The following is a 16,187-nucleotide window of genomic DNA, read 5'->3' as shown; positions in this document are numbered from 1 at the left end:
TTCTATTTTGTGAGAAGTATCATCATAGAGAAAGAAAGAAAAAAAAAATATAAGTGCTTTCTATAAGAAAATATTCTACGAAAATTTGTCACCATGCCAGCCAATTTCTAGAAAGAAGTATAATCAATTGTTCTAAGTTATTCTATAGAAAACATAGTAAAATTGTTTTAAATTGAAACAAAAAGTAAATACATAAAAGAAAGCATTTATCATATGATGCAGTATATATAATATTTATGGATATTTTAAAATTTCCATAGAACCAAGCCAAATTTCCTTGTTTTATTTAATTTTTTAAAAACATTTTCTCACCCAAGTTTTTCAATCTGATGATTCAGCAAACTTTTATTTGAAATGAAAGAGCAACTATTCTTCATAGCAGCTGCTTCCAAATAGTAAAATGAATTTTAATATGAAAGTGAAGGCTTTTATTTTCTCAAACAGATTTGATTGAGTTAAATAGAATATGTTACCTTTAAAAACAAAGTCGAATTTGATTTTATAATCTGTGAGTAGTCAAGCATTATAACCACCCTGATAAAAAAATTTCTATAAGTTAATTTAGGGTTAGTGTTAACTGGAAGTCATTAAAAATCTAAATAGAAATAGTTATATTGTGAGTAAAACAAAACTGATATGGGCGTCAGCTGAAAAGCTCATAGGCTGACCAAAATACTCTGATGGAATATGACCAAATGAAGTTTATTTTTCAACATAGTCCCCCTTGTGGCCCATGCACTTCTTCCATTGGCGTTGCAGTACTTGGATCTGATTGGTGAAGAAGCTTTCATCCTGTTGGGGAAAAAGTCATCAACAGCAGGTAAGATGTTATCATCACTGCAATACTGGTTCCCAGCCAAGTGTTTTTTCATGTTGGGGAACAGATGGTAGTAAAATGGGAACAAGTCAGGAGAATAGAGAGGGTGATAAACCAGTTCAAAGCCACAATCATGTGCAGCCACAATCATGTACAAACTAAGGGCTTGTATGCTGGAGTACAGAAGTCCTGATGAAACAAGATCCCTTTTGTCAGTTTTCCTGAGCATTTGGTCTGGATGGCCTTTTGTAACTACCTCAGAAACTTAGCAAAGTACTCTGCATTGATGGTATGACCATTTTGAAGATAGTCAATGAACACAATTGCCATTTGCATCCCCAAAAACTGAGGCCATCACCTTCCATGCAGATGAAACAACCTTGGCCTTCTTTGGAGAAGGTGAGGTGGGGTGTTTCCACTACATGGATTGTCTTAGTCTCTGGCTCAAAGTGATGAACCCAACATTCATCGTGGGTTAGGAAATATTCAAGGGAACCAGGTGGATCTGCCTCAGACAGTGTCAGATTTTCCCATGATGTGGGTGCACTTTTGAATAGGTTTCAGAAGTCATTGCACCCACCAAGCAGAAACCTTCATGATTCCAGGCTCATTGAGCAAAATATTCTCAACTCTCATGGGATATGCTAATAGCATTGTCTATTTGGCTTATAGTCAATTGCTTGTCATTCATCACTATGTGAGGAACATGATCAACGTTTTTGTAGATGGTGGCAGTTGCTGGAATCCAGATATAGGGCCATCTTCAAGATTCTTGCTTCTCCCTAAATTCAGCTTCCCACTTTTGCACTATTGATAAAGTGGGAGCATCATCTCCAAATGCAGCAAATATGTCAGCATGAATGTCCTTAGGGGTTAAACCGTTTTTCTGCAATACCAAATTTTGTCCATTGTCAAGAGAAGTTGCTACTAGTTTCTTCTGAAGTCTGCTTTGAACAGTCAGATGTCAGTTTACCTGGGAAAAGACTATGTAGTTATTAATAAGAGTTTAAATTAATGCAAGTAAGATTTCACAGCTCTAGCATCACTCCTTCATAGTTAGCCTATGAACTTTTAAGTCAACCCTTGTATTTTATTTATTGCTGAAAATATGGGAGACCATGTTTTGCTATTATTATGATATTATCAGCAAAGTATAGACCACAATGTACTTGCTGGAAATTTCACTAAGTGTTGGTGCAGAAGACACAAATTATTTGTAGAAAAATTTATTCAGCATGAAACACAGCAGTTAAGCTAATGAGGGAGCAACAAAGCATTAACTAGACAAGGTCATAATATGACTGGAGTTGTCTTCGGGAAATAATTAAATTACTATCAGTCAATAGCTAAAATTCATAGTTTCTTCACCAAGTAATTATTTTCAATTAACTTTGTATGCACCCTGCAGTGAGTATATTAACTCAGCTAAACCATTACTTTTCATACAGATTGCATCTCCAAGTAAAATATTCTATATATAAATGTTGTCCATTTATTATTTTTATTATGAAGTCCTACAATATAGCACAGCAATAAGTTTTTTGGTGTACTCAATCTACAATCTGTCTTAGATTCCTCACCATTTCATTTCATTTAGATTTTATACCCCCACCACACCATGCTGGGAAAATCACCATAATGTATCATTTTTTTTTAACCCTTCTCTAAAATTTTAAACTTTATGTCTATGAAAGAAACCATTATTATTAAAGAGAGGACATTTTCTTTTGGAATGGCAGTTTCAATCGAAAAAAAAATTTAAACTATAGCATTCAAAAATCAAGAATAATAATAAAAACAATAACAACACAAATAATACTATTGCTGCTACTGATGATGACAATGACGATGATGATGATATACATCTAACAAGAGAAATACTATAACCCAGAATAATGTAGAGACATAGTTTTCCAGGTGAAAGGTTTTCAATTAGAATGTATGACCTTCTAGGGAGACATTACAGATTTTGATGTATGAAAGTTCATTACCAATAAAATCAGCTAAAATTATTGAATATAAAAATGTTATTTCCATTAAAATTGAGGAGAAAGTGTCATTACATTAAACTTTATTTCATATCTCTCTTACTAAAACAATATGTTTCCAGTTAGCAAAAGTTTTCTTGCCTCTCTCTATCTCTTAATTTTTTTTTTTCCATTCCAATGATAAGTTACAGAAAATACTTTGCTTTTAGAATTTGAAATGTGAAAGATTAACAACTATAGTGCTATTGTCCAACAGTTTTCAGGTGTGTAATATAATTACAAGCCATAGTTGTATCAGTTTGTGGTCTTTGATACCTATTGAACTTAATCATTTATCAAGAGCTCAGCTGTACAATCTTTCTGATTTCCAGTAGTCATTAGAATACACTACAAATGGTCAATCACAACAATATGGAAGCACCTCACGCTTGCAATATCTTCTTCATTTCTTGACCATGACATAAGAAAAAATGCTTTCCCTACAAATGTAACTTGTAGGGAAACTTGAAGTTACATTCCCTACAAATGTAACTTGCCATTAAATGCAGGCAAGAATGATGGATTAAGTAGTAGTGCAGTTACAGCCAGGAATATGGTATGAACTAATTCAAGGACAAAGTCTTCAGTCTCACAGTGTTTGTGTGTGTATGTGTGTGTGTGTGTGTATGCTGGTCATATGAGACCACACAACACCAATTTGGTGGAATTAATTATAAAATAATGTAATGAAAGTGCCATGACAGAAAGCACATCTTACTCCCCTGAAAGAGTATATAGTGTACCCAGCTATATATATTATATTGATTTCAAATTTTGGCAAAAGGCCAGTAATTTCAGAGGAAAAGGTAAGTCAATTACAATGACCTCAGTGATCAACTGGTACTTATTTTATCGACTCACAAAAAAATGAAAGGCAAAGTTGACCTTGGTGGAATTTGAACTCAGAACAAAAAGGTCGATGAAATACCGCTGAGCATTTTGCCCGGCATGCTAACGCATCTGCCAGTTTGCCATCTTATAGAATGAAAGGCAACATTGATCACAGAAGCATTTGAACTCAGAATGTAAAAATGGACAAAATGCTGTGAAACATTTTGCTGTCCTAAGGATTCTGACAGATTTTCGACTTAACTGTATGCATTCTACTACACACACACACGTGTGTGTGTATGTGTATGTGTGTGTGTGTGTGTGTGTGTGTGTGTGTGTGCATAACAAAAACATATATACATGCATACACAAATGTACAACACAGCACAAAATAATTAAAAAAAACATTAGAGAAAAACATTACTTTGAATGTAGAACCAGATTTAATGAAATTCCTTTCAAGAACATTATCTAATGCTGGATCAAGTTCTTCGCCGACATCTTCAATGAGCAGAGGCCGACCCAAAGAAAGGCTGTCTTCAAGGTGTGTTCGGAAATATTTGTGGTTCAAAGTTGTCACCTGAATGAAGAGAGTTTAATTATTGTAGCATTAATTTCATGTGAAATATTACATGAAAAGTATAAATTAATTACTGTTATATTTGGGGATGGTCATATTTTTTTACCAATTAAACACCCACACTGTATACTTGATCTTCACTTCAGCTTTATTATTATTCTTATTATATTGTCCTTCATCTGAAATTTTTGGTCACACATCCTGTGACCTCTTCAGTGACTCTCCATCCCATGTATCTCGTGTCTTAGAATGGACAAAACAGAACAGGAGGAGACACGTAGGATGGAGAGTCACTAAAGAGGTCACAGGAGGTATGATGAAAGATTTCAGACAAAGGACACTAAAAGAAGAATAATACTAAAGCTGAAGTGAAGTCCAAGCATACAATTGGCAAAAATATGACGATCCCCAGATATAACAATATCTGATTCAACACACGATTTCACATCAGGAATCTTGCAAAACAGATACATAAACATAGAACAGTTATTGAAACATATGTTATTAGTTCATCAGTCATTGTTGATGATGACCAACGATATCACATGGGAGAAGAAGACAGGACACAGTGTGTCTGGCTGAGCTCAATCAGTCTGATGCCTGCTTGGTTATATATATATATATATATATATATATATATATATATATATATATATATATACACATACATACATACATACATACATACATACATACATACATACAGAGTCTGACAATAAATTGTATACATACTTCAGGAAAGGAAAAAGCTGTATAAATATTTAATTTGTATAAATACCTCTATAAATGTAGATACTTCTTCTGATGTTTTATCAAATTGCAATAACACTGAATTAAAATATTTATACAGACGTTTCCTTTCTTGAAGTGTGTACATATTTTTTTTTGGTGAACTCTGTATATATGTGTATATATATATATATATATATATATATATATGGTAAATGAAAGACAGAAGATGGAACATATGAGAATTTTTATTAATCATGACAATTGTTTTGACACATCTAACACCGATCCCTCATGGGTAGGATACTTAACAACTGGTTCAAGAGCATCCAGCGGTGTAGATGTGTTTCTTCAAGTGATAAATAGATATAACTCATTCTGCAATGTACCTTCTCTTTACATGTAAAGAAAAGCAGCAAATTAAAGGATATATCTTCATTTGTATAGCAGACCAAAAGTAAAATAACAGATGCAAAAGAGAAACAAACATGCAATACAGTGGGAAGAGTATTAAAAATAACTGTTGATGGATATGGATGTATAAATACCCTCATGCAAGCTGTATGGTGCATGTATACTCGCTCATACAACCATCGACGAAGATATAAGCATACACATATGTGTGGTTAGGGGCACACATGTTCACATAATGAGAAGATGCTTTCTTCCCAATAGCATATTTCCAGGTTCAGTCTCACTATGTAGCACCTTGGGCAAGTGTCTTCTACTATAACATTGGGCTGAAAGCCTTATATGTGGATTTGGTAGATGGAAACTGAAAGAAACCTGTTGTGTATGTGTGTGTGTGTGTGTGTATATATATATATATATATATATATATATATATATATATATGTATGTATATATTTGTGTGCGTATGTGCATACGTGTGTGTCTGTGTTTGTCCCCTCCACCATCACTTGACAGCTGATGTTGGTGTGTTTATATCCCTGTAACTTATTTCAACAAAGGGGACTAATAAAATAAGTACTAGGCTTTCAAAGAACAAGTCTTGGAGTCGATTTCTTCAACTAAAAAAACATTTCAGGCAGTGCTCCAGCATGGCTGCAGTCAAATGACTGAAATAAGTAAAAGAATAAAAGAATAGGCATAGGCATTGCTGTGTGAGGAAGGAGTTTGCTTTTCAATAACATGTTTTCTGGTTCAAGTCTTTCTGTAGAAGAGCTTAAGGGGACCACAAATTTATAGCTTGCGACACTCTTGTCTTCTCTCATCTCTTACTTGTTAGTCATTAGACTGCAGCCATATTGAGGCATGGCCTTGACACATATTAATTGAACAAATCAACCACAGTCCTTTTTTTTTTTAAACCTGGTACGTATATATTGATCTCTTTTGCTGAACTGCTAGATTACAGGGACGTAAACACACCAACACCAGTCATCAGGTGGTGGTGGGCGACAAACACAGACACAAAGACACACACATGTATACACACACACTCAAATACACACGTACATACACATACATACACACACACACACGATAGATTTCTTTCAGTTTCCACCAACCAAGTCTACTCATAAAGATTTAGTTGGCCCATAGCTATAGCAGAAGACACTCAAGTCTGGAACCATGTGGTTTGGGAGCAAACTTCTTACTACACAACATGACCATACCAATGATACAATCTAATTTCACCTCAATTATGTATAAATTTCAATAGGTAGATAATCTACTGGCATCTAACTTCTCTACAGGTACAGACACCCATTGGTTTTTCTGTGAGGAGCTCTTCTGCCCTTTGACTTGCATCATTGTAATACGATAGGGATCTATGTATCGTCCTCACTCAGTAAACTGGGTGGGGTTGATGGCCTAATAGTTAATTACCAACCACCTCACAATGGAGGGGTTTGTACTGGGTTACATGATATTAGCAGCTGATAGAAACTTGACCTGTCTAGACAACAGATGGAAATTAACAATTCAATGCATGCACAGACCTAAATAAAGAATTAAAATTTGCTATAAGTGATTTACATGAGTAAGACTGGAGAAATTCCAAAAATTGTAGCCTAACTGAAAATTAATAAAATGTGTGGTTTTAATATGAAAATTGCCAAATTTTACATCACTACAAAATTGGAAAATATTATAAAGTGTTTAGAAGTTCTCAAGTAAAGAATTGAACTTGTCTCAGTTTTTTAGAAATTCTATCCTATCTAGGCACTGGTATAATTGTATGGTGAATAAGTTTATATCACAGTGGCCGTTGCCAGTAAGACATCCGAGCGAGATCGTTGCCAGTGCCGATGGACTGGCTCCTGTGCAGGTGGCACGTAAAAGCACCCATGACACCCTTGGAGTGGTTGGCGTTAGGAAGGGCATCCAGCTGTAGAAACTCTGCCAAATCAGATTGGAGCCTGGTGTCACCTCCTGATCCACCAGACCTCAGTCAAATCATCCGAACCATGCTAGCATGGAAAGCGGAAGTTAGATGATGATGATGATGATGAATGCTTCTGAGTAGCACCTACTTAACTACTTTAGTCTCAGTTTAACTAATTCTTTGTGAGTGGAATTTGGTAGACAGAAATTATGAAGAAATCAGCTTATATATGCATATGTCTATCTATCTAATTAATCATACTCCATCGGTTAGGACAATGAGGGTCCCAGTTAATTCAATCAACAGAACAGCCTGTACACAAAATTAATGTGCATGTGGCTGAGAATTCCACAGACACATGTACCCTTAACATAGATCTCAGGGGGATTCGGTGTGGCACAGGATGTGACAAGGATGGCCCTTTGAAACTCAGGTACAACTCATTTTTGCCATCTGAGTGGCCTGGAACAATGTCAAATAAAGTGTATTGCTTAAGGACATACCACACCCCTGGGAATCGAACTCACAACCTTATGATCATGTGCTGAGTACCCTAACCACTAAGTCGCACACCTTCACTATCTATCCACACATGCACACAGTGAACAAACAAATGATAGAAAGTAGCACTCAACACATTTAGTAGGAGTTACAAGTATCTGCTAACAGTTTGACTTTGCTCCACCATTATTTAAAATTTCATGGGTATAGAATACAACACACCATTAGATGTTTGGAGACAGAGTATTCATACACACACACACACATGCATTTTCTTTGAAAGCTCCAGCTTCTATATCCAGATTACAAATTTACATTTATACCAATAATAATTGGAGCACTTGGTTTTGTAAGTAAATGCCTAACTACCAGTCTGGATAAGCTTGGATTTTCAGAAAAAGAAATCAACCAACTGATTTTGCACATTACAAATACAATCTGTAAGAAGAACAGTGAAACTATGCAAGACATTTCTCGGGCTTAAAATGTGAAATTATTTTTGTTATCTACATTTCAAAGATAGAGCTTTGTATCTTTGTTAGAAACCAGCTCCTTCTTCAGAGGAACAACTTGAAAGATTAAATGCAGAAGAGACACATACATATGTGTGTATGTATGTCTATGTGTGTGTATCTCTGACTGTGTATTTGCTTATGTGTACTGTGCAAACTAGCATCGGCTGTGTCTAGTTACGTAAAATAACCATAATAGATTAATTAAAAAATAGAGATCAATATGTACCAAACTGAAATAAATATTGGATCAATATGATTGAATAAAAACTGTTGAAGCAATGCTCTAGCATGGCCACAATGTGATCACTGAAACCAGTAAAAGAGGGGGAAAAGTGTATATCTGAATGAATAAGTCTAAAAAATCAGAGAAAATTTTTCTGTATCTTGAAATTATAAAAATTTGCATTTTCATTGCTAAAATTCAAATTTTAACCAAGTGAAAAATTATGTATTCCATGATGTATAATTATAGCTAGATAATTAAATCTTCTCACAGTTAATTAGCAGTGGAGAATATTTGGGAAATTCTAAAATGTTTAAAAATCATGGATATTTCACCAGGAAAAGGATAATTAAAATAGTCAAATTTCGTCCATCATCTAACATGTAAATTATAAATTTGAAAATATGCAGATGGGAACAAATAAATAATTAAAGCTTGTTTCAGTTAATTAGAATTAGTAACTTTAGAGAAAATTCTAGTCCTGATATGTCCTACAATCATATAAATTAGCATTTTTTATAGGATTGAAGTCATCATAATAGTCAAGCATTAAAAAAGTTATAATAAATGAATTCTAAAATCTATGGTTAGAATTAATCCTTTTAGTATTTAGATTACTCTGAATGCTTATGTATTCACGTTGTTTTGAATTAATCATGCATTATCTTGTAGCTATGAGATTTTGATGAGGTAACTTAATTTTTTAGAATGACATTGTCGGGTAGGTGTGATAAAACAGATATGGCCAGTTTAAACATAAAACAAGTAGAATATTTTGATTGGATATGGCTGGTTTAAATAGTAAAGTGTTAAATAGTTGTTTCTAACATAGACACAAGACCAGAATTTTGTTAGAAGAGGTTTGTCAAGTAAATTTACTCCAGACACAAACTGTCTCCACTTGATGCATTCCCAAATACTCTGCTAAGAACTGTAACCAATTCCAAACAACTCTCAATGCACTATAGCAACTTCTCACCAGTTTCCTGTGACTCCACAAACTCACGAATGACAACTTTCGACTTCCTGCAATTTCTCATCTCTCACTCTAAGTCAAACATGCTACTTGTATGAGTTTGGCTAGTCCATTATCATAGGGGGTGTCATGATTCTCGCCATAACAATAGCGATGAAAGTACTTTGACTAACAAACAGTTGAATGATTGTTTAACCAGCACATTAAACAAATGATTGGTTGGTTAGTTGGTTTAATGGATATTTAACCAATTGACTAACAACAAAATGATACTGAACCAGTGCATGTATTATTATCATTGGCATAATGACCCTCTCAAGACACAAGATTTGTTGCAACACATAAATTCACATCAAGAATCTTTCAAATCAAATACAAAAACGAAATAAAATTAATATTTATCAGCTAAATTTGAAAGTATAACTCTGGAGAAATTTAAGAATATTTTAACATACTCACAAATTTTGACAACATTTGTATTATCAAAATAGCCATATTTCAAATACTAACAAAGTTATAAAATCTTAATTCTACAAATATGCTTCTAGATATAATTAAATCATATACTAACTAATTTGAATGAGAATCAGTGGATAAATTTTAGAAATTCTAACATATTTGAAAATTTTTTGAAAATTTGCATTTTTTAATAAAATGGGGTCATCCAAATTCTCAAATTTCAAGTATTCAGATAACCTTAAATAAAGATTCAGGCTTATCCTGGCTAATTTAAAACTGTGCAAGTCTCAAAATATTTCAGAAATTATTATAATTTGCATTTTTTAACGAGAGTGAGGTTATCAACATTAAATCATTAATCCTTACATCAACATAGTCACAGATTGTTTATTCAAAAATGTGAGCTGAGCATAATAATGATGATGATGATGATGATGATAGAATGCACCACCCTAAGGGGGATATAGAACGACTTTATCTGCCAAGAAAAGAGGGAGGCCGTGGACTTTTACAACTGGAATTAACAATGAAGATTGCTACAATTGGCCTAGACACCTACCTGAAAAATTCTGAGGACTGGATGTTAAAACTTGTCTCAAAACATGAAAACAAGAAAGCATCATACTCAGTAACAAAACAGGCAAAGGAATATCTAAGTGAATTCCAAATACAACAAATTCCAGAATTAGGCATACTAGAAACAAGCACAGATAAAGCTAAGCGTATGAAGACCCATGCTAATACTGCTACCTTAGATATTCTTACTGATAAATGGCAAGAAAAACCTCTCAATAGCAAATACCCAAAGAGAGCTAATAATGCTGATGTTGACAAAGCCCTTACCCATCAATGGTTAATGGCTTCTGGCTTAAAATCAGAAACAGAAGGGTTTATCATAGCAGCCCAAGATCAATGCCTACCTACAAGAAACTACCTGGCCAACATATTAAGGAATGGCAGCTGCTCAACATGTCATGTATGTCAACAACAAAATGAAACCATTGATCATGTTGTCTCCATATGCAGTGTTCTTGCACCTACAGTATATCTCAGCAGATATGACAGAGCTGCACAATATATTCACTGAGTAATTTGCAAAAACCTGGACTTGCCCCATGACAAAAACTGGTGGGAACACAAACCACCTCCAGCGCTTGAAAATGATCACATCTCACTCCTCTAGAACTTCACCATTCAAACTGACAGAAAGATAGGTGCAAATAGGCCAGACATTATATTGAAAGACTTTGGGCAAAAATCACTAAGTTTGGGAAAATTTGACAAGATTTGACTACCTTTGATAATTATCAAATTTAGAAAATTTTACACTTCATCATTATCTGACATCTACTATCTATGCTGGCATAGTATAGATGTGTCATTACAGTACAAATAAGTTCATATTGAGAGTCACTGGTCTCACAGACTGAAGTCTATGTCACATTTTGGCTTAGTTCCTAAGGGTGGATGTCCTTTCTACCACAAACTACTTAAAAGATTGGACAAAGTGCATTTTATTATGGCAACAGCACTAGAGAGGTTATGAAGTTCTCAATGAGACTGGACAAGAGTGAGCCCCTAAAATTTATGTTTCCTCTTATTATCTTCAAGTATTGGGTGCATTTATTCACTGCACCAGCACTGAGAGAGTTTGTCAAGTCCTTGGTGGCAAAACTAATAAAAAATACAGAAACTTAACACAGAAAATGCATTAGTCAAACGCACTTTAATGTTAATAACAAGGAAATGATTTACAATGAAAATGTAGTAATTCAAGAAAATTCCAATAAAGTAATTATCTAACTGAAATTTATTGTTATTGTCACTATATTTGTTTTATTTCAGTCAAATATTTCCTTTCTAAAACATGTTTGTTAATTTAAAAATTATCTTTTTACTTTATGAGTACGAGTTATTACCAAAACATATACTTTTATTTTTTGAAAGGTTTTATTGATTGGAATGTAGCCAATCTAGGGTGCTGTCTTCTAGGATACAATTCTTATTTTATTCACTTCTGGAAGATGAAGATTGGAGTAGACCTAGTTAAGATTTATACATCTCATTAGATGTTCGGAGGCAGATTCTGCCTCCAAATATTTGATGAGCTGCACGTGTCCTAAGTGCCACAAAACTTTGTCAGGTGGAACTGAGGCAAAATGTTATGGAATATATATAATTCCAATCAAATATGTTGAATGCTAGTTTCTTTCATACACACACACACACACACACATTAAAATATCAATTAGAAGCAGTGCTAGTGTCCCACCTCATCAAATCACAGCCTATGGCGAACAAACAAGGCACATACACTATGTGTATTCCATAATGTTTACAACATTAGCTCAGCATCTAATTGATATTTTAATTTATTCCTAAGTATGCATCATCGGAGCATAGAAACAGATGATTTTTACACTGTCTTGCATACAGTCATGGACAGGCAATTCAGTTTGCCTCTGATTTGGTTCAGGTACATGATGTCATGAAGGCACAAAAATGGCGGAGTATCGATGTCTATTGCTCCTAGATGGGATCTGGAGTGAGTTGTCTTGCCTGTCTATGACTTTTAGGTGTTTTAACACCTGGTGCTTTTCAAAAGTCATCTCCACTGTGTTGAATCACAGTCGACCAGAAAACTAGCAAACGCATACATTGTGTACGTGTGTTTGATATTGTTTACAACGCTCAAGCTGTTTTTGATTCATATTTGAATATATATATATAAATATATATATAAAGTATCAGAATTTTTTCTTGTTGCTTTGAAAAATATTTCATAGCTGAATAGCCATTCTGAAATATGTAGAGTTTGTTAATTCAGTTGACTGCTATTATTTAACTTTTTATATTCTATAATGGGTGTGAATGGAACTGCAAATTTTGAAACTTGTATAAAATTGTTAAAAGTTGAATTTTATAGCCAGACATCTGTTATTTTATAATGCTAACCACTCAACATGAAACCTGATGTGAGAGCAAATTGTTTTCAGACAAAGACAAACATAAATATAGTTACTCATAGCTGGGAGGGACAGCATAATGATTTGAAATATAAATTTTAAAGTCAGTATTGATCTAGTATTTAAGAGACTGTTTTATCAAAAGAGGACCACTTGTTATATATATATATATATATATATATATATATATATACATATATATATATGCAAAACAAAATAGATTGAAAATCATTATAATTTCTGTTATATATATCTATCAACGTCATTACTTTAACACCTCTTTTCTTTGTTGATTTGGGCTGAAAGAATTTGTCATCATTGTCGATGTCATCGTCGGCTATATCCGGCCCAAATATTCTACTCATTTTATGCTCAAACTGGCCAGAACCAGTATCTCACACCTACCCTGCAATGTCATTCTAAAAATAAAATAATTACATCTTTCAAATCTTGAAGCTACAAGATAATACCAGATTAATTTTTTTAAATGTAAATGAATAAGGATTACTTTTGACATATTAACTTGAACACTAAAGGGTTAACATCTATTTTCCATGCTGGCATGGTTTGGATGGTTTGACAGGAGCTGGCAAGGTCAGAAGCCACACCAGGTTCCATAGTCTGTTTTGGTTTGGTTTCTACAGCTGGATGACCTTCCTTATGCCAACCACTCTACAAAGTGTACTGCATGCTTTTTATGTGGCACCAACGCCATTGCTTTTTATGTGGCACCAGTACCAGTGCTTTTTATATGGCACCAGCAAAAGCATTGTTTGTTACATGGTATTGTCACTAATACTTGTTACATGACACCAGCACTGACAGGGTTACAGAATACTTTGCAAGATGAAAAAAACCCGCCTCTGGAAGTGGGGAGGAATAGTACCAGACCTACCTCTCTCCACTGATCATACCCTCTCAAAGTAACTCATATTTCACACTGTCTCTTAGATCAACAATCTTTCTGAAGGAACCAGAGTGCAAGAGAGAGAATGCGAGATAGAAAGAATGAATTGTTCCTGTCGTATTGCTATCAAGTCAGTATGATAATGTCAACATATATTGATCTCAATGTTCAAGAATTTTGCTTGACCTGCAAGAAATAGTAGCACGATATTCTCCAAAATCACATCTTACCACTATAAAGAATATATAGAACAATGTAATTCTTGATATACAAAAAGACAGGATGAAACACTTTTTCAAGACTGATCTGAAGCTAAACAACAACTGAATTTACTTTGAGTCAATGAGAGATGGCATCTGCATGGTTGGTCAACACATTAATTTCAAATTTTGGCTTAAGGCCAGCAAGTTCAAGGAAGCGGGTAAGTCAATTACAGTGACCCCAGTACTGAACTGGTACTTGGTTTATCAACCCCAAAAGGATGAAAGGCAAAGTCGACCCTGGCAGAATTTGAACTCAGAATATGAAAATGATTGGTGGTCAACTTGTTAAAAATTTGATATAATTTAAAAACACAAAGATTTAGGGTTATATAAAACATAATAATTAGAATAAGATTATTTAAATTAAATAAAGAAATCTAAATAAGAAATGTGAACCTTGAATTGGATAACCTATCAACATACAGATAAGACACCTCTATTCTAGAGTCAGATCAAGGTTCCTCCTATAACTTTGATTCTCTCTCCCTCCACCATTATTTTTCTGGTGTCAGAATCTACATACTTGCTTGTTTCAAATGACCCTTGTCTTGGTGGTTGATTATGTAAAGTTATTTTTAGTATTGTTTGAAGGTTTTCATTAGTATCCTATCATACCAAGTTTCTTGCATTCAGATCCAGTCACCTCAATAATCTGCATTGAATTTGTCCTGATATAATTCTGTAAGTCTTTTATGTTATTCATCAGTTTTGTTTGTTTTTGCAAAGAAATATGAATTATAAGGCAACATTAAAGGAGACAGGCTTCTCATATGTTTTACTTGCCTTCTGTTGAAATGTAGCTGTCTGTTTATTTATTTTCTTTTTTTTTGTTAGTGATGGAGCCTTTTCTTGTCGTTTGCCCTCTTTCCAGCAGTCTGCTAACTCTGCTTCACTTACTACCAACTCTTCATCATCACAAGAGGAGCAATTCCTCTCATCGCAGCTGAGGTGACTATGTAAAGGGTAAAGATCCTTTCGGCCATGAATGACCATGGGATTGCACCTAGAAAGTTCTCCTCTGAGGCAAGGTTGTTTATGGAAGACCAGCAGTCCACCCATATATACCAGCCTCCCCTCTCCATGCTACGAATGTTATCCAAGGGAAAGGCAGAGGCCGATACAGCTTGTGATGTCACAACTCATTTCTACAGATGAGTGAACTGGAGCAACATGAAATAAAGTGTCTTGGTCAAGAACACAACAATCTGGTTCAGGAATCAAACTCACTACCTCATGATTGTGAGCCTGACACACTTACCACTGAGCCATGTGCCTTCACATTAGTCACAGAGCCATGCACCTTCAGTATGGTCACCAATAAACATAGCAAAATAGATATTTTCCAAAATATATGTACATGATAAAAATATTGAAGAAGGAAGCTTCTTTTCTACCCCAGGTAATGAGGTGGAAGTTTTGAATATTCAGAAGTCTTTTCTTGGAAAAAAAAGAACCAAAATATAACGTTTTTACGTAAGAAATCCTGCTAGAAATCATTTTCTAAGTGAAGCTCTGTGAAATGTAACTATTCACAGCAAACAATAACAACAATTTATTAGTAACAACATCAGCAACGGTCACAATAATAGCAATAAACAAAATGTGAGGTGTGGCTTTATTATTTTCAAAATGTTCTTTAAAAAAAATGGAAAACAAGAAAGAAAATGTTTTGTTTTTATGAGTCGGTGTAGATATATGTATGAGTTTAATATCCATTATTTATCTAACAATGTGTTACTTTGAGATGGCGTTTGAAAATTTCAATATTTGCAATAGAATATTAAAAAAGTAGAAAAATTTAATCAAAAAGTTACTTGTTTCATTAACTATGGTGTTATGCCTTCTGATCTCTATGAATATTACATATATACTTCTAACCACCCACAAGCAAAACATACATATATTCATATACATATTTATTCACACATCTACCTATCCACATATATAATCTGATAAACGCATTCTCCCACTCACTCTCATGGGTGTCATGTATATTATCATATACATACGTAAACATTCACACATAGACATTTATATGTG

The 16,187-nt window shown here is 34.1% G+C and overlaps 1 protein-coding gene across 1 annotated transcript in view; it reads right to left on the bottom strand.

Moving 5' to 3' along the window:
• LOC106877714 (dynein axonemal heavy chain 5) overlaps window positions 1-16,187 on the bottom strand; it is a 435,668-nt gene that overhangs the window by 143,156 nt on the left and 276,325 nt on the right. The window contains exon 64 of the mRNA XM_089358248.1: window positions 4,100-4,255. Within this exon, the coding sequence (XP_089214374.1) occupies window positions 4,100-4,255 (156 nt within the window). The remainder of the gene's footprint in view (window positions 1-4,099; window positions 4,256-16,187) is intronic.

This window comes from Octopus bimaculoides, chromosome 10 (assembly GCF_046866305.1).
Source record: "Octopus bimaculoides isolate indiv1 chromosome 10, ASM4686630v1, whole genome shotgun sequence".
NCBI classification, from domain to species: domain Eukaryota; kingdom Metazoa; phylum Mollusca; class Cephalopoda; order Octopoda; family Octopodidae; genus Octopus; species Octopus bimaculoides.
The sequence above is the reverse complement of the archived record's forward strand: the minus strand, read 5'-3'. Positions and strand labels throughout refer to the sequence as shown.